This window comes from Primulina huaijiensis, chromosome 2 (assembly GCF_012295235.1).
Source record: "Primulina huaijiensis isolate GDHJ02 chromosome 2, ASM1229523v2, whole genome shotgun sequence".
Classification (NCBI taxonomy): Eukaryota; Viridiplantae; Streptophyta; class Magnoliopsida; order Lamiales; family Gesneriaceae; genus Primulina; species Primulina huaijiensis.
The window spans coordinates 29683407-29705784 of record NC_133307.1 but is presented as its reverse complement, the minus strand read 5'-3'; the positions used below and the strand labels follow the sequence as shown (position 1 = coordinate 29705784).

The 22378-nt window shown below is 33.4% G+C and overlaps 2 protein-coding genes and 1 pseudogene across 4 annotated transcripts; all 3 read left to right on the top strand.

Moving 5' to 3' along the window:
* The first annotated feature begins 1722 nt into the window (after nucleotides 1–1722).
* LOC140971456 (uncharacterized) lies at nucleotides 1723–6318 on the top strand. The gene is made up of 6 exons (XM_073433733.1): nucleotides 1723–2257; nucleotides 2758–3243; nucleotides 3652–3801; nucleotides 4148–4261; nucleotides 4916–5346; nucleotides 5480–6318. The coding sequence occupies exons 1-6, from the start codon at nucleotides 1792–1794 to the stop codon at nucleotides 6092–6094; spliced, it is 2262 nt and encodes a 753-aa protein (XP_073289834.1). The 5' UTR covers nucleotides 1723–1791; the 3' UTR covers nucleotides 6095–6318.
* Nucleotides 6319–7313: 995 nt separating this feature from the next.
* Nucleotides 7314–17392, top strand: LOC140971457 (O-fucosyltransferase 35-like). 3 transcript variants are annotated; one of them, XM_073433734.1, is made up of 9 exons: nucleotides 7314–7910; nucleotides 10219–10344; nucleotides 10435–10507; nucleotides 10589–10659; nucleotides 10750–10838; nucleotides 11019–11151; nucleotides 14393–14625; nucleotides 16042–16518; nucleotides 16761–17392. In XM_073433734.1, exons 1-9 carry the CDS (start codon nucleotides 7419–7421, stop codon nucleotides 16960–16962), a joined length of 1896 nt encoding a protein of 631 aa, XP_073289835.1. In that variant the 5' UTR covers nucleotides 7314–7418; the 3' UTR covers nucleotides 16963–17392. The 3 variants fall into 3 exon arrangements, with proteins under 3 accessions (XP_073289835.1, XP_073289836.1, XP_073289837.1); XM_073433735.1 differs by having other exon boundaries at nucleotides 10219–10348; nucleotides 10442–10507; XM_073433736.1 differs by lacking the exon at nucleotides 10219–10344.
* A 1698-nt stretch (nucleotides 17393–19090) lies between these two features.
* On the top strand, nucleotides 19091–21097 carry LOC140961406 (growth-regulating factor 3-like; annotated as a pseudogene).
* The last annotated feature ends 1281 nt before the right edge of the window (nucleotides 21098–22378 follow it).

The following is a 22378-nucleotide window of genomic DNA, read 5'->3' as shown; positions in this document are numbered from 1 at the left end:
ATATGAATGATAAAATATCGATATTTATCTATATTTCGATATATCGTAAATATTCTTTACAATATACGATATAAACGAAAATTTCCAGTATACCATATCAAAACAATCTTAAATTCCTTCTCAATGGCTAACAATGTCCTTAATTCTTCAGTTATTTTCATTCAAAATCTAATCTCGTGCTTAGTACTCCATTGAGCCTAAAAATATGAAAATTTTAAGCATGTAATAAATTTCGGTACACCATATCGTTATAAATATTTTGAAATAATACCAATACTATTTAATTAAAACGTGTTGTGAAATATCAATAAAAATATGATGCTCTATCTCCAACGTCCAAACCATCACAAATATCTTTTATCCAAACGGGACAGCTAGAGATTAATAATGACAGTATTTTATTATTATAAGTAGTACTAGCGAATTCACTACTTATTTAATAATTTTCAAAATTAACCAAACTAAGTGAGTTTTTTTATAGATACAATAATCGTAATTAGATTTGTTAAATGTCTTAACATCGGCTGAATTATGTCATCCAGAGTTGTATATATAGACTTAGATAATCTTCCCGCTTGAAATAGCTTTTGAGATTGAGTTAGATTAAAGTTTCAATTTTAACGTGATATCAAAGCCAAGATCCATTGTTATGTGTTGGACTGTTCTATGAGCCACCTGATAATGTCTTTTAAGCTTCACGTTTTATTTATTTATTCATGACGCGCGAGAAGTATGTTAAATATCTTACATCGGCTCAATTAAGGCATTAGAAGTTGTATACATGGACTTAGACAATCTTTTTTTTTGAACTAACTTTTCGGATTGAGCTAAGTCCAAGAATGAGAATTGTTCAAATCTATATATACAACTCTAAAGAACTTAATTCATATTTGAGACATTTATAAATATTAATAACTAATTATAGATTAACACTCTTAATTTTATGAAAATTAAATATCGTAATTTAAAAATATAATCAAGCTCGCAAACATTTGGCGATAAAAAAATTGTTCTTTATACAAAAATTTAAACTTTATATTAAAAATTAGTATAGCAAAAACTATACTTGTGTCAAACAATTTAATGTATATATACACATATGAAAGAGAGAAAAATCCGGGGAAAATGGCCAGTATGGGACACTTCTGTCGACTTACTTTAGTTTAGTCAATAATTTTCCTAGGAGTACTGCTTTTTTCTCACCACCCTTCACGCGGTATCCATATCCATGTAAGTTGTCTTCAAATTAAAAAAAGATTTTAAAATTGTAGACAATATAATATAAATGTCATACATTATATAAGGATTATAATTCAATTAATAAGTTTGTGACAGATCAAGTTGTGACAAAAAAATGAGATTATTTTAATGTAAAGCATGACTAATTGGCCAATCATGTATCATCGCAGGTCAATGGTCAACTTGGATGTATGCAAAATAAAGAAAAAATATTAAAAAATTGTTTATTAAACAGATATTTTAGGTGCTTTCATTTTTCAAAAAGAAAAAAAATGGACGTACAAAAATAATCATAAAATAAAAAATTTAATATATTTTTTTGAGATAATCTGATGAATTTTTATTTATAAAATGATTATATTCTATTTATATTTTGAATAATATGTAATATTTTGATAATATATATATATATATATATATTTTATGTGTGTTGTAAATAAAAAATCAATCCTCAGTTTCCCATAATTTTTGTAAAAGGTTTGTTTATCAAAGTCATGCTAATTTTTCGTTCCCACACACTTCATTCGAATAATTGAACTCTGCATCGTTTCAATGTCTTCCTCAAATTCAGCAAAATATCCATGGCCGTCAACTGTTAATGCTGCGAACTTTGTATCAGTGAAGCTATGTCTTAACAAAGACAATAAGAAACGAGGCATTAATGATTACAAGATCTGGAAGAAACAGATGATCTGTCTGTTCGAGAGCCAAGATTTGCTGGGCTTCATCGACGGCCAGATTCCGGCCCCCGAAGATTCCATGGATGAGCAGAAACTTTGGAGAAGAACCGACCAGCTTGTCGCAGGATGGATTTTGGGTTCCATTACTGGGACCGATGTGCTTGATGCTGTGGTGGGATTGAAGAGTTCCATGGAAGTTTGGTTAGAACTAGAAAAACTTTTCAAATCAGATAATAATGACATTCAAAGTGATATGGAGAAAGATGAAGATGAGGATACGGAAGATGAATCTGAGTCATCTTCCAGTTCTAGTTCGGAAGAGGGAGATGCAGCTACAGGTAAATTACATACGCATTGATAGCTTCAATTCGTAGCTAAAACTGGAAAAAAAATATTGTTTAATGAATTCGAATATATTTTTGTGAATCGTGGAGAATGCAAGGAGGTATTAAAAATGTTGTGATAAGAATAGAGAAAATTATATTTTTCGCACCTGTATAACTTGCAAATTTGTTTATTTTTTTATCATAATATTGATCAATTCAGAGTTTTAGTCCATTGATTTGTAAAAAAATTCAATATTAGTCTTTTTAATCGGAACATTGATGTAATATCTGACATCGTATCAACAATTTTCAATAACAAGTCATCCATTTTTTACTATATGTTCACCACTACTGTGAAAATGACTAAAACTGAAAAAAAATGCAAATGATTGGCTAAAATTGTATGACCGACAAGATAAAAATGAAAAATTACATATGAGGATTACCATAAATCAAGGTTTTGAATAAGGTTTCTGGTACTAGGTTTGTAAGTCTAAAATAAAAATATGCAGGTAAGGATTTGAGCCGGTACTTGCCGTTGTATAGAGCAGCATTAAGAGGTGATTGGAAGGAAGGCAAGAAGATTCTGGACAAAGATCAAAATGCAATCACAGCCATGGTCAATGGATACTCTGAGACAACTCTGCACGTAGCTGTGGAGACTGGAAAATCAAATTATTTCGTAAAAAAGTTGTTAGAGTACCCGATTCCAGATGAAGCAATCCTCGCAAAAAATAGTTCGGGGGACACTGCTCTACATTTTGCTGCTATGGCCGGAAACAAGGAAGCTGCGATAATGTTGGTGAGCAAAAACCCCGACTTGCTATATATCACCAATAAGAAGAATAGGTTACCTATACATTTGGCGGCGAGGAATAGCCAAAAGGATACGCTTATGTATCTCATATCCGTCTCCAAGAAAGATGTGGGTAACAGCCCATTTGTGGGGAAGTTCGGGGCTCAGCTGCTCACCATTGCGATCACTTCTGAATTTATAGGTTAGTAGAAAATATCTGATTCAGGAGAAGTTGGAAAAATCGTCCAGTGTAAGATAAGCATGTTTTGATTTTTGCTACGGTAAAGTTTGGTGGTCCACGTATAACAAAACAAGTCAGCCTTCTTTTATTTTTAGTCATTTTTTGACAGAGTGGTAACAAGATATTGGACACGTCAACGTCTGATGTTATGTTAGTAATATCCGATATCACTTCGACATTCTAGACTCAAAAGTTAAAAATAATACGGGTTGATGGCATAAGACCAATTAAACTTTGACTATTTTTAAAATGTAAAGAGAAACAATTTTCTTATTAATATTTCTTTTGATTTATTGATAATTAATTTATAAAATATAAATATCAGAGTAGAAGATTTATATTAAAAAATTGACGGTCTTATCATGGCAGATGTGGCATCGTACTTGGTTAAGAAATACCCGGAGTTGGCTGCATTAAGCGATGAGGATGGCGATTATGCATTGAAAGTGCTAGCAGGAATGAAATCCGTGTTTCCAAGTGGACAGACTTTCAGTTGGTGGCAAAACTGGATATACTCTTGTAAGTCATTTTTCTAGTTGATTTATGTGTTGAAAAGTTAAGAAAAATTCAAACTTCTGATAAGCCAAATACCAACAAGTTGATGCATGCATATTCATGTGCCTTAACATATAATAGGCAAGAAATTCTTAACATATTAATTAATTAAATGCTCATTTTTTGTCACCTTCGTATGAAATTGCTGCGGTGTGAATAACAACACTTGGTAATCGTGACACTTCATGCAAGTCATAAATTATTCTTATTCAATATGGAAGTGTTAGAATTAATTTCAATAAGATATAAATATTAAAATATATAAAATCTGGTAATTGATTATATTTTGTATTTATTTTATATCCTGAAGGTGTTCCATTGACATCGTCGAGCATGGAAAAAATTACAACTGACATTGAGAATCCATGTTATGATGATCAAGTGCAAAAGAAATTTGATTGGTTCCAGATAATTTCTTTTGTGGGTAAGTATTTCATTTCCTGATAAAATTCTTTATTTGACTTATTTAATACTATCAATGAGGGATTTTATCTTTCGACTTCTTGTGTTTGTTTGTTTATTTCTACTTAAAATGCAAATTCACTGTAAACAATACCATCAATTAGCAAAATTGGACTAAAAAAAATCATTTGTTAAAAAGACTAAAAATAGGGGGAAAAAACAAATTATATGAACAAAAATATAATTTCCGAAGAGAAACACTTGAAGAAAATATATATTTATAGAGAAGTGAAAAACTCGAGTTCAGACAACATAACTTACACGTTACACTTGAAGAAAATATATATTTATAGAGAAGTGAAACGCTCGAGTTCAGACAACATAACTTACACGTTTTCTATTTTTGCTCTTACTATCTTATGATCAAAGTCTAAGTCCCCTAATTGGCAATATTTTTCAATTTTTAGAGTTTTTTCATCATAATATTTACGTGACATCAGACATTAGAGCAATGTCTGATACCACATCAGTAATTTTTGGTGTACATCATCATGATCTAGTGTCACTTCATTATTTTGTATGTCATATTTTCCGTATTAAGTCTTGTTGTCGATCAATTCATGGTCTTAGAGGTTAAATATTTCTTACTTTTGGTTGCTAATATGTATATATGCAGTTCCCGTAGCGAAGAGCTACAAGAAAAAGAAATTAATGCACCAACAAACACTTGAACTCGTCAAATGCTTGTGCAAAGCACTGGAATCTTTGCCTGATGCTTCACGTGTCTATGAAAGTGCTATAGTTAAGGCTGCAAGGAAAGGCATACATGAGGTTGTGGAGGTGATCATAGAGATGTTTCCCACTGCTATTTTTGCTGAAGAACCAAAAACTGGATGCACCATTTTTCACGTAGCTGCGAGAGAACGCGTTGACAATGTTTTCAATCTCATTTATCACATGAATGAGCGAAAACACTATTTTTACGACTCAACCGACTCTTCGGATAACAACTTTATGCACACGTGTGGAGAAATAGCCCCTTCTCACAAACTCAATCTAGTTTCTGGTGCAGCTTTACAGTTGCAACGTGAATTACAATGGTTCAAGGTACTGGATCTCTTTAGTAACATCCTTTTCATATGCCTGTTGATCATCCGCCCATTACAATTATAATTTGGCTTATTCTTGTTTGCTTGCCTGAGCACATTTTTGTGGTGATAAATTCATCAACATTGTACAGGAAATGGAAAAGTTCGTTAACCCTTCTCGTAGGACATGGGAAAACAATGATCGCAAAACTCCTCAGATGTTGTTTACCGAGAAGCACCACGAGTTGAAATCTGAAGGTGAGAAATGGATGAAAGACACTGCCACCTCATGTACCATTGCTGCCGCATTGATTACTACAGTCGTATTTGCTGCAGCTTTCACAGTTCCAGGAGGTCTTCGTAGCGACTCTGGAATACCGGTTTTCGTAAAAGAACCTTCATTCATTTTATTTGCCATTTCAAACTCCGTTTCCATGTTCACATCCACCACCTCCTTGCTTATGTTCCTATCGATCCTAACTTCCCGTTATGCAGAACAAGATTTTCTAAATGTTCTACCTAAGAGATTATGCATTGGACTGCTTACCCTTTTCACTTCCATTACGTTCATGATGGTTGCCTTTAGTGCAGCTATATACGTTACATTTAGAGACAAATCTAGTTTGTTTCTCATACCAATGGCTGCATTGGCTTGCTTGCCAGTGGGGTCATTCGTATTATTGCAATTCCCCCTTCTTATCACTTTGATGTATTCCACATATGGGCCAGGCATTTTCCAAAAAAAGAGTGACCGAACATTGTATTAAAACAAGAAACAGGCAAAGCAAAGGCTTTCCACTCTCAGTTTGATGGTAAAAAAGTTTGTTGTGTGCGTGTGTCTGTTTTGAATGTGGAATATGTTTTCCAAAGCTTGATTTTAATCAATATGAGAGATGTACCGACTGTGATACAGATTTTGGCAGTGTATTGTAGTAACGTACGTGTTTGGAATTATATCAACAATGCATAAACTAGATAGTTGGGAAATCTTTGCACTCGTGAACTGGATTTATATCTATTGATATATAATCAAAACATCAAATTAGCAAATTACAGGTGTAAACAAGTCGAGCTACTTGTGAGTAACTCGACTCCAGATCGGTCAAAACTCGAGCTCAAGCCCATAATTGAGTTAGGCTAGAGTAGATGATGGGTCTGTTTGAGTAGTTCACGAGCTACTCGATACATGTTTATATATTTAATTCTACATATATATTTATTTATATATATTAATTATTTATTTAAAATTAAAATAAAATCGAAATCGAGTTTTTCGAGATACATTATCAAGTCGAGCACGAGCTTGAAAATTAATACTCGGGTCGAGTCAAGTTCGAGTTCGAATATATTAAATTTTTTTCGAGTCGACTCCACTCGATTGTGCCCCTATATTCGACAAATGATGATTTGATGACCCTTTTTATAATAATGGTGAACGACACAATGTCAGGTCTCGAGCCTATGCTTACTCAAGCATGACTATACAATAGACCCAACAATTATTTCTTATTTGTTGTTAATACCAACTAACGCAAGTTGATATAAGTGTCAATTGTATCTCATTTTAAACTAATTCAAACATATCGATATTTTATCTATGTGGGATGGGTATTACAATCACTCATTCATCAGAACGCGAGGCCTTTTCGTGGTGCGACCCATCGATCTACCAGTGCTGGAAATCCAGAGGAGCTCCTACATGGTCAATATTAGAGCTATAAAAATGGACTAAACCCGTTTGACCAACCCATCCTTCAATATAAAATAGACGGATTGGGTTGATGAAATAACAACCTATTTTTTTTTTTCAATTATACATGCAAGATTAGTAATAAAAAAAATTACAATTTGTTTAAAGCTCCAATAAGGCTAAAAACATTGGATCAACTGACGGTGGCATGACCTTTATTGCAATTTTAGGCTAAATTTCAAAAAAGAGCTTCTTACTACATATACGTATTATAATAATTAGCATTATGGAAATATTATCACATCATCCTCCCTCGCTACTTTCTATTTTTCACTCATCTCAATGGTTATCAACTGAAAAACTCACTCGCACGGGCAAGTTTTCGATGTGCGTTCCAAGAAATGGGCCACCAGCATAACAGCCAGCATCACCACCACGCGACCGCCACTGATGGCGGCGGCGTTTCACAGCGCGTCAACAGCCCAAGATTCTCTGGTCCAATGACCCGAAGAGCGCACTCGTTCAAGCGCAATAGTAGTAACAACAATTCTTCACAGAACACTCAAAACAGCAGTGGTCACCATCATCATGAGAACATCATCGATCTTCAGCAGCTCAATTCTCCTAGATCTGGAAGCCCGTTATCCGGTGGTGGGTCCGAGTCTTTTAGGGCTGCCCACGCGAGCAGCGTGGCGCAGAGGGTTCATTTGAGGAGAAAGATTCAATCTTTGAGTGTGGATTTTGGGGAATTGGGGCTGGAGTTGAAAGGGAAAAAGAAGTTGGGGCAGTGGATGTTTCTGATGTTCTGCGGGGTGTGCTTGTTTATGGGTGTTTTCAAGATTTGTGCCACTGGCTGGTTTGGATCCACCGTTGATAGGCTTTCGAATAATCAGGTATAATTTTCACGTTCTTAAGCTGATAATCAACCTATTATATAGGTGCTTGTTGTCTTTCTTTAATTGCTTTTTAAATAGCTATCGTTTTATAGGAATTATTGCAGTTTATTTGAACTGGCAAGTGTTCTTTTTTAGTTGCTGACTAGGATACATCGAGAACTTAGTTAAAATAATCTTGGTAGTTGCTTGCTTGATCATTTTCTTAAAATGAATATACTTTCAGAGGTAATTCTCATCGACTAATTTGGTTATATTTCCTTGCTTGCTAGTTTTGTATCAGGCTTTCATTTTATAGTAGCATTTCCACCAATTTTTCAATAATTGACATTTATATTCTACTGTCGGAGACTCGGAATGTGACCAAAAATTTATCAAAGCAAAATACCCAGCAGAGCAGTACAAAATAATTGAAAATTGAAATATTTTTTTTGTAGTCAGAGACTCTTGTTTAACAGTCAATAAATGAATTCTCAAACAAATGGTGAAGAAGAAAGAGTAGAAATTACTTCTTTCTACCTTCTTATTGATGAGGATTTCTTTATCGCTCTTAAATCATCCCATTTATCATCATATTTCCTTAACAGTGGATGAATTTTTATATAGTCGCTCAAGCTAAAATGAGGAAAGTTGAGACTTCAGATCCAATCATTTTCCGCTTAATATCATAGTTTGTGGTTAAACCAGTGTGAAATCTATCTCAGGTCCACCATCGACGATTTAGATTCATCAAATGAAATTGACCAAGTTCCTAAAATTTAGACTTTAATTAATAGTCAAAAGTTATAATTTTTGTGTGTGAAGATTTTCCTCCTTGAATGAAGAAAAGTGGCATTTTATGGTAAGATGTAGTGTAAAACAAAAACAAAATACTCCATCACCACGGATTTTCAGTAAGTCAGATACACATGAATTTAAGTAAAACATTACAATTCCACAAATATATATCATGATAATATGATCGTTGCTCTTCAAAGAAAGAATTGATACCTTATACAAGGACATTGTTATATCATTATATGTCGGTAAATATCAATATACAGCCATATATTCAGACCAACTAGAACAAAATTTCAATCTGTAAGTCGACTACTCAATATTTATGGGCTTACAACTATAAAAGTTGGTACTAAATCAATTAGTGAACAACAATTTTACATGTTTCGGTTGGGTTTAATGTTTTTTTATTGGAGAGGGGAATAAATGGATATATGCTTGGATGTCAAAAAAGGTTTTAGACTAAAAATATATAAGAATAAAAACCCTGAAATAATTATTAAATGGTCAGAATGATTGAAAACATTATTTTTTTTTATATGTTATAGTTCATTATATTTATTACACGAGCCAACAACTATCCCGTAATAAAATTTATATTACTTAATAAGGACACATCTACCAATGCAAATGTATATCGCACATAATTAAAATTGTAAAAATTTAATTAATTATGAAATGCAATGATATAACAAAGTTAATTAATGGAAAAAAGGAAGACAAAATAATGATTGTCTCGGCTAAACAAAGTACTAATTTTTCAAATGTATATGGTTGCAAAAGGAAATGTTTATTGGGTATAAAGCCTTTTGCAAATCCGTGTTTTAAAAAATGTCAAGTTCTAGAAATACTTAGAAAATTGAGGAAATTATGAAAGTTGCGGGCATCTGCAAAATAGCAGAAGTGATTGGAAACTGAAAAGAAGCTTGAAGTAGAGCTTATGTGTTGGCTAAAATGGCCTTTTCTCGCTGTGAAGGTTCAATTCTGTGGTTAAAAATAATCATTTTCTTTGTGTAATGATAAATTGCGAACAAGTCAACATTTGATTTCCAGATGCACTTTTAACCAATATGCTATCTAGACAAACATTAACATGCTAGGATGAAAGCGGTTTTTAATTTTTTTAATATCAAATGTCTTGCAACAAGAAATTTGACCGACTCAGATACATGGTGCTAGTTATATTGTATCTGTATTACCAAATAGAAATAAATATAACGATGCCCTCTTACAACATTGAGTTTTTGCGCGAATGCACAACACTCCTACATATAACAAAGTCACGTTTATATGTTCATGCTTACTTTAATATAGGCTTTGATTTTAGATTTTGATGAGTAAAAGTTTAGGCATAGAATTTAACCATGGATGATAAATTTGCAAAGAGCGAAAAAATATATTTAGAGCTTTATTTCAGACAGTGTGTTGTGTTATGGTCTACTGCCTTTTGCACTTTTTCTGGTACACTTTGTTAAAATAAGCTCTCCTCATGGTATTTTAATATTGGCTTGGTTCCTCGTTCATTTTACAGGATCGAGTCTTGCACGACTATGGATATAGGGAAGGAAGTGATAGTTTGATCATAGGTAGTGAGGTAGAACAAACTTTAACAATGGTAGCATCAGGCATCTTTGATTCACATATTAGCATGACCGATGTGAGTAATAAATTTTTATTTTATCTAATGCTTCAGAGTTTGAAGTTCAAGAATGCACCTTTCTGCTTTTTCTGAATTAGTTTTTTTCAGCATTCAGGAATTTGGTCCAAGCCTGACAGTCAGAACTTTACTCAGTGCATAGATCATCCAAAAGGTCATAAAAGTAAGGTGTTCGTGTAAATTTCGTGGATTTTACCTGGTTATGTGTATCTTTTTTTACTTATTTTCCTCATGTTCTTATCAGAGCTGGACTTGAAAACAAATGGTTTTCTTCTAATAAATGCAAATGGTGGATTAAACCAAATGAGATTTGGGGTATGTTTGCGATCAATTTGATGGTTTTCAATGTCTATATTCAAGGTTTCCATTAATTTAGTCTGATGAATGGATAGTTTTAGAGTGCAGATCTGTGATATGGTTGCTGTTGCTAAAATTATGAAGGCCACACTTGTCCTTCCATCCCTTGATCACACTTCATATTGGGCCGATGAGAGGTGCTCTTCAACTTTCTTAGTCGATTCGAAATTTGCAATATTTCTTTGAGTTCTTTCATGCTATTCTTACACATCATTTAAATGGCTAATGCTATCAACCACAAAATGCTGATGTTTAAATGCTTTATTGCATCTTTGTGGTTCCACAAATATCTAACTCCAAGTTTATGACATATCCAGTGGTTTCAAAGATCTGTTTGACTGGCAACACTTCATCGAGTCACTAAAAGATGATGTTCACATAATTGACGGATTACCACCTGAATATGCTGGAATTGAACCCTTCGCAAAGACTCCAATATCTTGGTCTAAGGTAAGATTCTTGTTACATTATCTTTCCAGTAATTTTTTTTTCAAGTTATATTCAATTATACTGATTTTTAACTTCAGCGGCATGGAAATTGGAATATTCTGACCACTTTTATCATCTAGTTTGACTGTGTTTTGTTATGGTTACCTTGATATATGTTTCTCATGGCATTATTTGAACAATCTGTTGTGATGTGCTAAACAAGATTGACATTTTCATCTACCATTGCCTTGATAAATGATTTATAAAAAAATTGTTAGATTGAATTAATCATAATGGCACTTCTGCGAGCCTATAAGGTCAAATTAAGCAAGTACATGTGCTTCTGTTTCAAGTCTACAATTCAAAAGAGGTGTAGGCGCTTATTGTCTTGCAATTTTGAACATTTGTTACACATTAAAAGCATATAAATTACAAACGATATATCGGGAAGTTTTGTAACCATGACCTAATCCACTAGAGTCTAGATTTAGTTGATGATGATACCCATTGCTGAATGTTTAGAATAACCATGTACAAAATGACAATGCATGATGTTTACTCATTTTTGTTTTTTTATTATTAACATATATCAGATAGTCAAAGTCGGTGGTTCATATAGAGTCCATTAATTTGAAGTGTTTTTCTTTTCGATGTTCTAGGTAGCCTTTCTTTATGGTTTTCTCTCATATGGTTAAGTTAGAGTGACATCATTGAAGAATAATGAGATGGAATTATAGTTTAGTTTCCAAGTCATGAGTTATGATGAGCCCCGACATTATACTAATGTTGCGTTTGGTTGGCTTCATAGGATTAATGATTCAATCTAATCAAATGTTTGGTTGCAATTTTGTGTAGATTATTTATCTCACATCAAATAAATCATTAGTCATTTATCTCACATCAATCAAATAATTGAATTACGATTGCATTATTATATTCATATCTTTCTTTTTTATAAATGATAATAATGTAATTATAATTCAATGATTGATTGATGTAAGATACCCAACTTTATTCCAGTCTCCAGATCTCTTTGCTTCATAACAAGCTTGTTATCCATTTATTTCAAGAGGAAGAAGATCAGCTAACTTCGTCGTTATCATGGAATTTGCTCTTCCGGAGGAATTTGAGTGATGGAAAAGTGTTTGATTTGAGTTCTTTGTTAGGAGTTTTAGTGGAAGGTGAGGATTCCAGGGTTTGGGGAGGGACTCGTCAGGATCTTTCTATGTTAAATATTTATATGGATCATTCTTTTCGATAATCATCTTTTTTTTTCCTCCTTTTCAATTTATTTGGAAAGAACCGATCCCACACAAGGTTTAAATATTTTCGTGGGTTGTGGCTTTGGGTAAATTGCCAATTTTGTGACACGTTGCAAAAAAAAAAAAGGTCTAATCGTGCACCATGTCGATATTGGTGTGTCTTATGTCGGGAAAAGGAGGAGATTAAAGATCATCTACTTATGCATTGTACTTTCGCAAATTATATTTGGTCCAAAGTTTTGAAAGCATTGGGTTTGTGTGGGTTGTTCCAAGATTAGCATGTGACATGTTTGTATTAGATATTGGACGTGAACTTGGCAAGAGATGAAGTATTTTTTGGCATGTGACAGTCCACTGTATCTTTTGGTCCATATAGTTGGAGTGGAATAGCAGGATATTCGACAATATAGCATAGTCGATTGATGAATTTTGGGAAAATATCAAGTTTAGGGTGGTTGTTTGGACAAGGAAGCACTTGGATTTTAAGCATTTCTCGGTTTCAGATCTAGTTAAAGATTGAAGGTTTATTTGTTATTGAATTAACGGAGTGTATTTTATCTTTTAAGTAGTTGTGGATGACTAATCCGCCTTTTGTAACCTCTAACGTTATTTTTCTCAATATAATTAAATATTGTTTCTTATAAAAAAAAATTTATATCTTTCTTTTATTTATATCCCTTAATTATTGAAAAATGACAAGATTGTAATTTAACATCTTATTCCAAATAAAAAAAATTATATCTTTCTTTTATTTATATCACTTAATTATTGAAAAATGACAAAATTGTAATTTAACATCTTATTCCAAATTTGATCAATCAAAATAAACATCTTATTATTTATTCAACGCTATTCAACGTCATTCTCAAATGTTTCAATAAGCACAACATTATTTATCTATATAATCTCATCAACCCAACCAAACGGATCCTAAAGGTATCTTTTATCAATCAATATTCCAATTTCCTCATGATGTCTCAGTTGAATCCAAACACCATGATAACAAACCTAGATCTGGAAGCTAGATTTTGGTTTGATTTGGAAAATGAGATATTTCTTAAAAAACCTCCTATGAACCTTAAATTCAGTTTATTTATCAAATTAACTGTTTAGTTATGTTAAATTCCAAACATATTCTTTAATTCTAAACATGTTAATTAACCTTTTACCTTGTTTATTTTTTTAAACATTATTATGCATGAGAACAGAAACATAATTAGAAAATTATAATTTGTATTAAATTGAACTAAAATAATAATAATGTTTGGCAATCTTTTCCCATTTTGCAATAATTGATATTACCTTTAGCATAATCTTTTCATAATTTTGCGATAATTGGATTATTCAAGCATAATCTTTTCATATTTTGCGATAATTGATATTACCTCATATGTGTCTCATTGTTGAGCACAAGATACCTTGCATTTTCCTCTATGAAAATTTTCATGGATCCTGGTGAGAATCACATCACTATCATTATGTGCAGTAGTCATATTTTACCCATTCACTAAAATTAAATACTTGGAAGTATATTCATTGGATAAAGTGTTACTTTTTTGGTTAATTACATGCATAATCAGATCAATATAATCTTTGGTTAAGCAAGATTGAAATAAATTGCTTGCTCTCTACAAACTTCCTTCCACTTTCGAACCATATTTTGTCTCCAGCCTGAGCTTTGCAAATGCTGTATTTATATACTGCATACCAACATATACAAGTCATACCTACTTGGTGGCCATAATTGTGGTGGATTCTGCTTGAGCCTTGAAATATTAGAATATTGAAGGAAGTAAAAATTTATAAAGTTCTCTGAATCCTAGACTAGACCTATGCAGATATCACTTAATTAGGGAAAACATATCTTAGATTTGCCTATCATTTAACTATTCCTGGATTAGCTTATCTGCGCTCGCAAATAGTGTTGTAAATGTTTGTGATCCTCCTTGTTAATTGGGTGTGGTCATAGCTACTGCACAGCTTAATTGTGTGAATTTCAGGTCAGTTACTATAAATCTGAGGTCCTTCCCTTATTGAAGCAGCATAAAGTAATGTACTTTACTCATACTGATTCTCGAATCGCCAACAATGGCCTTCCTGATACTATACAGAAGCTAAGATGCCGTGTAAATTATAGAGCATTGAAATATTCTGCCCCGATCGAAGATCTGGGGAGACTTTTGGCGTCAAGAATGCGACAAACTGATGGCCCTTACCTTGCACTGCATTTGAGGTTTTCTCTGGTTCCTACTTAACTTTGAAATAATTTCAAGTTAAAGTTTCACTGTTTTCCTTTAACTTGGAGTTCCTTAAAATAAACCCTCTGAGGTGATATTGGCTAATTGGAGTTTTTCAAACAATTTGTTTACACATTTGAAACATATCTCCATTCTTCCATTGAGGCATGGACCTATGACTCAGTGCACCTGTTTACACAACGAAAATATTCCAAAAAGGATATGAAAAAACAAATGAGAAATTAATATTTCTAGCTATTTCATTCATCTTTAGGAATGTTGTTGAAATATAGCACCTTGATTCATATTGCGACTGGGTGGTTACCCCAGTGAGAAGTGTGACATTCCAGGTGTAAACCTTACTTCAATAAGAATTTAACTGATGCTTGCCCATTTTTAAATTATGTAAATTTTACTCTAAAATATCAATAAACAAACTAAAAGGGGATAAATTGATATTGTAAAAGATCTCTTTAATTTTACATAAGCTCTCAATTTCAACGGTGTTGCATTGAAAAAAATAAGTCAGCTAGGAAAGATTCAGCGGAGAGTTTTTAGACAGAACCAATCCGTGTTCAATTTTTTCGTCTATCCACTTCCTATCATTTTTTACTTTATAAAGGTAACAGTTATTTGATAAAAAATGACTGGTCGATCTGGTCTTGATCGCATTCCAGTTTGAAAAGGAACCTATATTTTTATGTGGTTCAAAAACCTGAATTTTAAGGTTCATGGTTCGGCTTCAGTTTTGCAAAGTAAGTCAAGAGTCAAACTGAACCGTGGTGCAGCCTGGGTTCACCCAATTCTGCTGTCCTCTTGCTGAATGACCATCTCTCTACTGTTTCCATCATTCATGGTGGGTGATTGACCTTTTAGAGGGATAAAATGAGCCGTCTAGTTGCTTTATTTCAAGTTCGGATTGGTCAAAATTCGTATAGCCTTTGCTAGTAGCTAAGATTGAGAACCCTCCTATGCAGTTCTTAATTTTATTCTTTTTCTTCTTGTGGTGTACTCGTGTCCTTTCCATGTTGTAACATTAGTTTTAATTCTTTTGCTATGTGGTGTTCTCTGATCTTTTCTTGCCTTAACTTTACCCAGTTGTTCATACTAATAGCACAAAGACCTCCATTATGAAACTTACCCTTGTAGAGTGGCCTCTTGTCGTTTTTTCTATTGTATTTGACACGAATTTTGGACAGTAGAGTAGCCTCTTTCATAGAAACATGAAATTTCATGTTCTTTTGGTCCAATTATCAATTTTTCCTTGGTGTTAGATGGTTGCATTTTGGATAAACAAGAATGTAGCATTTGTCTTAATGCAGCAATGGTCAAGCACGGTTTCCTGTCTTTTCAGAAGTAACTGTTTCTCATTCGAGGACTATATGCTCATTCATTGATAAATTTCCTTGCAGATACGAGAAGGACATGCTTGCTTTTACAGGATGCAGCCATAATTTGACCGCTGAAGAAGATAATGAACTTCGGCAAATGCGTTATGAGGTCAGCCATTGGAAGGAGAAAGAAATTGATGGGGTAGAAAAAAGAAAGCTTGGTGGCTGCCCCATGACCCCTAGGGAAACTGCACTCTTGCTTAAAGCTCTTGATTTCCCATCCAAGACAAATATTTACTTGGTGGCTGGTGAGGCTTATGGAAACGGGAGCATGCAGTATCTTACCGATAGATATCCAAATATATTTTCCCACTCATCTCTAACAACTGCAGAAGAGTTGAGTCCATTCATAAATCATCAAAACATGCTTGCTGGTTTGGACTACGTTGTTGCCCTTCGAAGTGACATATTTGTTTACACATATGATGGCAACATGGCCAAAGCAGTACAAGGCCATAGACGTTTTGAAGGTTTCAAGAAAACCATTAACCCGGATAGGTTAGCATACAAGCTTCCTGTCATTTTTCATGCTTTTAATCAGCAGTGGACCCAAGATTTTAGTAGGCGGAATAAGATGGAGTCAAATTCTGGGTATTTTTATGGAATTTAATGGGCGAAACATGCAATTTTAGAGTAATTTCAAATAAATTTAATTGTTTTTGTGTAGGGTGCCTGCGTTCAGTTTCAAAGAAAATATTTTTCGGTTATTTAAATTCTTTGTTTCTTTTTCTTTAATGCAGGATGAATTTTGTAAAACTTGTTGATGAGTTTGACGGGGGAAAGATTTCTTGGAAGAAATTTTGCTCTGAAGTAAAAAAGATTCAAAAGGATCGTCTGGGAGGCCCGTATATGAGGGAGGTTGGTGAGTTCCCGAAGTTGGAAGAGAGTTTTTATGCAAACCCCCTTCCTGGTTGTATTTGTGAGAGAACCTCTGAAGTCTGAACATATGAGCTGAGACTGGTGATACTTACCCCAGGCTTCAAATTGGAGAGAAGATAAGAATGTGCTACCAAATCATCTATCGACGATCAAGAATACCGGAATGATTTGGTCAGAACACCAGAATCAATTTTTCCAGAGATGTTCGCGGGTCACAAATCAGGCTTGTATACCAAAAAGGTGGTAACTCACATTTTTGGGTAAGTCTCTTTGATTGCACAGATTGTGTGGCTGCAAATAGGTAAAAATATACTCATTATTTGTGGATCAGTGTATAGCTTGAATGGATTTAAACACATTCCACCAGTTAAGCTCTTGGAAGTAGACCACCATATACTACGTAGATGTATTGCCAACAACCATTGATGAATTCATGGATGAACATACAATTTATCTTAATGGAAATATGCATATGAACTTAGATTGTAATTTATTGTGAACTAGTCATCTCTTGAATTGTGGGTTACAGCTTTATTCTATGGACTAAATTTGGATCCAAATCTTTCATCACATGGTCTGTTATAACTTTTGATACATCAGTTCGAAACATTCAATATAAAATAATCAGAAAAGTTTTACTATGATTTATTTGATAAGGCCGAATGGTTCCTTTTTGCACATAGCTTGTAGAAGAATATTGGCACGACACTTTTATGCTTGAGTGGGACAAGAATTTGATGCAATGATTAAATATTTTGATATATTGACAGGGAGTTAAATATAGACCATATAGATGTGAATGTATTATGTCTCTTGCTGGTGTTTCTGGGCACCAAGAAATCTTCTTTATCATTTCGAAAGTAAACTGTCCTAGCTCCAACGTCTGCAGAGATTATGTCAGTCGCTACATAGTCTAGGTTCTTGCCAAAGCCATCCTACTCTGTTTAAATTGACATCTTTGCATATTATTCTTTTGGTTTGAGTAAAAGTTTGACTGCATTGGAGTTATACAATAAGCCACAGAATATTTAAAACCAGTTATGCAATGTTGTTTAATGGCCAATGCAAATATGCGCACCAAACAATAGTTGTTCGTTCCTGATTTTTGCATTTATCTCCCATGTATTCAAGTATTTTGCGCTTATCTGATCCCTTATGACATGTAAAAATGATAAAAATGTAAGGGGTGAGCGTTCAATATATTAAATATAGGATAAATGAATGCAAAAATTATGTTGAAGTTTTGTACTTGGGGGTTATTCTTCTAGTTCATTCTAAGTTCTACAGTTTTTTTTTTTTTTTTTGGGGGCATCTTTTTTTAGTTGATGGTACTCAAAACAGAATATAACTTGTTTAATTTTATTTTCAATCTGAAGAGTCACCTTGTACTGCATCCATCTCTTTTCTTTCTTTTTGATCTATTAGACCATATAAATTTTTAAATATAAAAATGAACATTTGGGATCATATTCAAAATCAGTATTTAAAATTGTTGCAGCATGAAATTGTGAAATTATTAATAAAACTATAGTACCGATAACTTGACTGTGTAAATCCTATTGAAACTATTAGTCAAATGATAACAAAGACTCGAGTAAATCTTGACCCAGTAGCAAACATCAATTAAATGTGATTATTTTCCTTTATTAAAAAAATATTCATTTTACTTTATTTTTTTGAAATTATTATTTAAATCAATTTTTTATATATCATATGAACATTATCTAAATATCAATTATATGACGAAAATTTGTACAATTTCGATCATCATAATAATTGTTTTTCATGCGAAGCTAAATTCAAGCACATAAATTTTTTGTCCAATATCTATACTATAACTTAGAATTATAGTGAGACATTTGATAAAAGTAGTAAAAGCTATTTCTATATAACTTTCAAGATTATAAATACAAAGTCACAGATTCCCAAATCAAGAAAAGATAAAACAATGTAAGTGGAGGGTAACAGCTTCCACTGGTAAAAAGTAACACAGATAGATGAAAAGTAAAAGTTTTAGTGGATACAGCCCCCCCCAGTTGTCGGTAAAAGCTATCAAGACAGTACGATCTTTTCACGATCAACCACTGCTAAAAATTCAGAGAGCAACTCTAATAATAATAATAACAACATTTTTTTATAATCAAACCATATACCAATAAATTAAGAAGGAATAAGAGTTGTTCACTTTTTTTTTTTAACTTTAGTTTATGGATTTCCGTATTATTGTCAGAGGCAGGAGCTGCCATAAAGACAGCATAGTTGCAGCAGATGCCTGCGGAGCTGTCGCTGCAGCACAAGTCATAATCTGTGCTCAGAATACTGTCATAAGTGCGTGCTCTAAGTATGTGTGAGAGGTTGAGAGAAAGAGGGAAAATGGCAGTGAAATGTGATCAGAACCATTAGTTTTACGCACAGAAGATTCTGCAACAAAAATTGAAATTGGTCCCTCGAATAAATACATCTTCCAGTCTGAAATGCATTCACTCCACGGGCTCTAACTCTTGAGCTTCATTTATATTCAACACCACACACACACACACACACACAATATATCCAGAAAACTGGTCTTCAGTATCTGTACTCCGATTTTTGATCTAGTCTGGAAAGAGATCTCAAGATTTTGTGTGACATTCTCATTTCTTGATGATGAGTAGTGCAGGAAGCTGTAGGTACCCTTTCACCGCAATCCAGTGGCAAGAGCTTGAACACCAAGCTCTCGTTTTCAAGTACATGGTCTCCGGGATACCTATTCCACTGGATCTCCTCTTCACAATCAGAAGAAGCTTGGATTCTTCGTTTTCCACGAATTTTCTCCTCCAACAACCCCAACACGGTACTATTTCGTTTCTTGATGTCTTACAATATAATAAATAGCACATGTTATCTCGTTCTTGTGTGTGGTGGGTTTTTTTTACTCCAGTGTTACTTGTTTTAGAACTGATAATTTATCGTGGGATTTTCTGCAGTTGGATGGAATGGATTACAAGTGGGGTTTGGGAGGAAAATATTGATCCAGAACCAGGGAGATGCAGAAGAACAGATGGGAAGAAATGGAGGTGCTCGAAAGAGGCATATCCTGATTCCAAGTACTGTGAAAGACACATGCACAGAGGCAGAAACCGTTCAAGAAAGCCTGTGGAAATACTGTCGACGCCACCAAAAGCACCAATACCCCAAAATGCTATTCCAATCAGCTCAAGTATACCCCAAAAAACCAACTCTTTCTCTTCTCCAAGTCTGTCTTCAAGACCCTCGGGCATTGGCTTGCAAGCTTGTCAAGAAAATCCCACCAGCTTTTTCATGGATTCCGGTGCTTATTCTCATCGACATAGCGAAGATTATAGGTTTGTGTTATAGTTGATGGAGTTTAAGCATATTCGTGCTAAACAACATCGTTTTTACATTTTCTTGGTTACTGAGATCATTCTTGGTTGCAGAAGCAGCAATGGACATGGTGTTAAAATGGATATCAACGAACACACATTTTTCTCCGAGGCGAATCAAATCTCTAATGATGATTCCACTTGGCAACTGGCACCTCTCACCATAAGTTCATCTCTGTCCCAAATGAAACACAAACCTCATTCTTCAGATTCCCAGACTGGCCAGCATTTGCAAAGCCTGAAAGATTACAATTTCGACATACCTGATTCTGATCATCCCAAGAAAATCATGCATCATTTTCTCGACGAAAGCCCGCGCAAGGACAAAGATTCTTGGCCTAATTCTGATGATAAAATGTCAATACAAAACAAGACTCAGCTCTCAGTTTCTGTACCCAAGTCGATGCATGACTTCTTCGTGACCCAAAAATAGTAAGTCCTGAATAAAATTCTCACCATAACACACGATTAAACGCAACTTTAACTCAAATTTTCATTGTTCTTGCAGAGATCCACAACAGATGAAGACATGAATTGGTGTTCTTGGCGTCAAAAAGGGCAGCAGAGTAATTTAAATTCTGATAGGACGGATCTTTTTTCTGCTTTAACCATCAGTAGACATGTGGGAATACAGTTTATTATATATATATAAATATATATTATCTCGTGTGTAGAGTAAAAGGAATCATGTAAGGTAACTGGGAAATCACTTCGGGATTTTGCTTTTTCAGACGATATTTGTATTTGTTTGCTATGAATGGTAGTAGTATTTATTTTTGTGTGAAAGGCATCTGCCATTTTTGCTACATGCTGTGTACTTTTTATTATTATTATTTCTCTGCATCAGAAGATAATAGATACATGCATAGATACAATATCGGTTGATAGATACGGCCTTGACTATCTTCTCTGCTTAACTTTCAAACCACTGACTATAGCTTGTCTCGACAGACGACAGTAAGCTTTGTGGGCCTACAATGTAATTTCCTTTTTCTTGCCCGAGTTGAAAACAAATATTAAAATTTTTTTTTTCCTTTTCTTTTTCTGGGCTTTTGATTTCTCACTTGATCTTCAATGCATGAAAGATAAGAAATAGGATGTCAAATGAAAGAAAAGATGCTGCAATTCCCATTTGACTTGCACTTAATGATCTACTCTATTGGTCACGAATTTTATGATCACTTTCTCAAACATAAATGTGTGTCCACCAATGTTTTATGTCGTAAAAATAAATAACATATATATATATAAATCATTTTTACATGTAGATATATCAATCTCAATTGTGAATTTTTTTAAATTTTATTGGCTATTTTTTAAGTTAAGTTAGCAAATTGTTTTTTTTTTCTATGAGTTCTCTTGTAATTTCAATGGCTAATGACTAAATAGTATGTTGGCATTAATTGATGTACTACTACGGTTGCATGGCTTTGCATTTCATTGCCTAATGACTAATTAATGCTTTGATATTAATTAATATACTCCTACGGTTCCATAGCTTATTCTTATGATTAATTGTAAATTAGTCAATTTTTCTCTCAATATATATTATATTCATATTTATATTAAAGTATATATATATATACATACATATTATGGATTACATTCCATAACTACTTTTATAATATGGCGTATTGTTCAAACAATAAATGCATTTCATACGTATATCAAGATTAAAAGAACTCGATTGCATTATTATTGAAGGCACTGTGGATTGAATCAACCAAGAGATGATGAGATTAGACAGAAAATCGTTCTCTCGTATCATTTATTGGAAATTCAAGAGATTTATAAAATATATCTAACATTAGTGATGATATTAGAAAACCAAATCATTTATTAAAATGACATGTAATTTCAAAAGGGAATAAAATAAAAGGTAATTCAAAAGAAGTTAAATAACTGTAAGATCGGTTAAATTTGACTATAAAGTTTTCGGAGAAAAATTACGAAAATTGAAAAAATGAAATTGTTTATAAAGGAAATGAATATATTGACTTACTTGCGGTGAATAATGCTAACATCATAATCAACACACACACACACACACACACACACACACACACACACATTTGATTGTACTAAAATTATCAAAA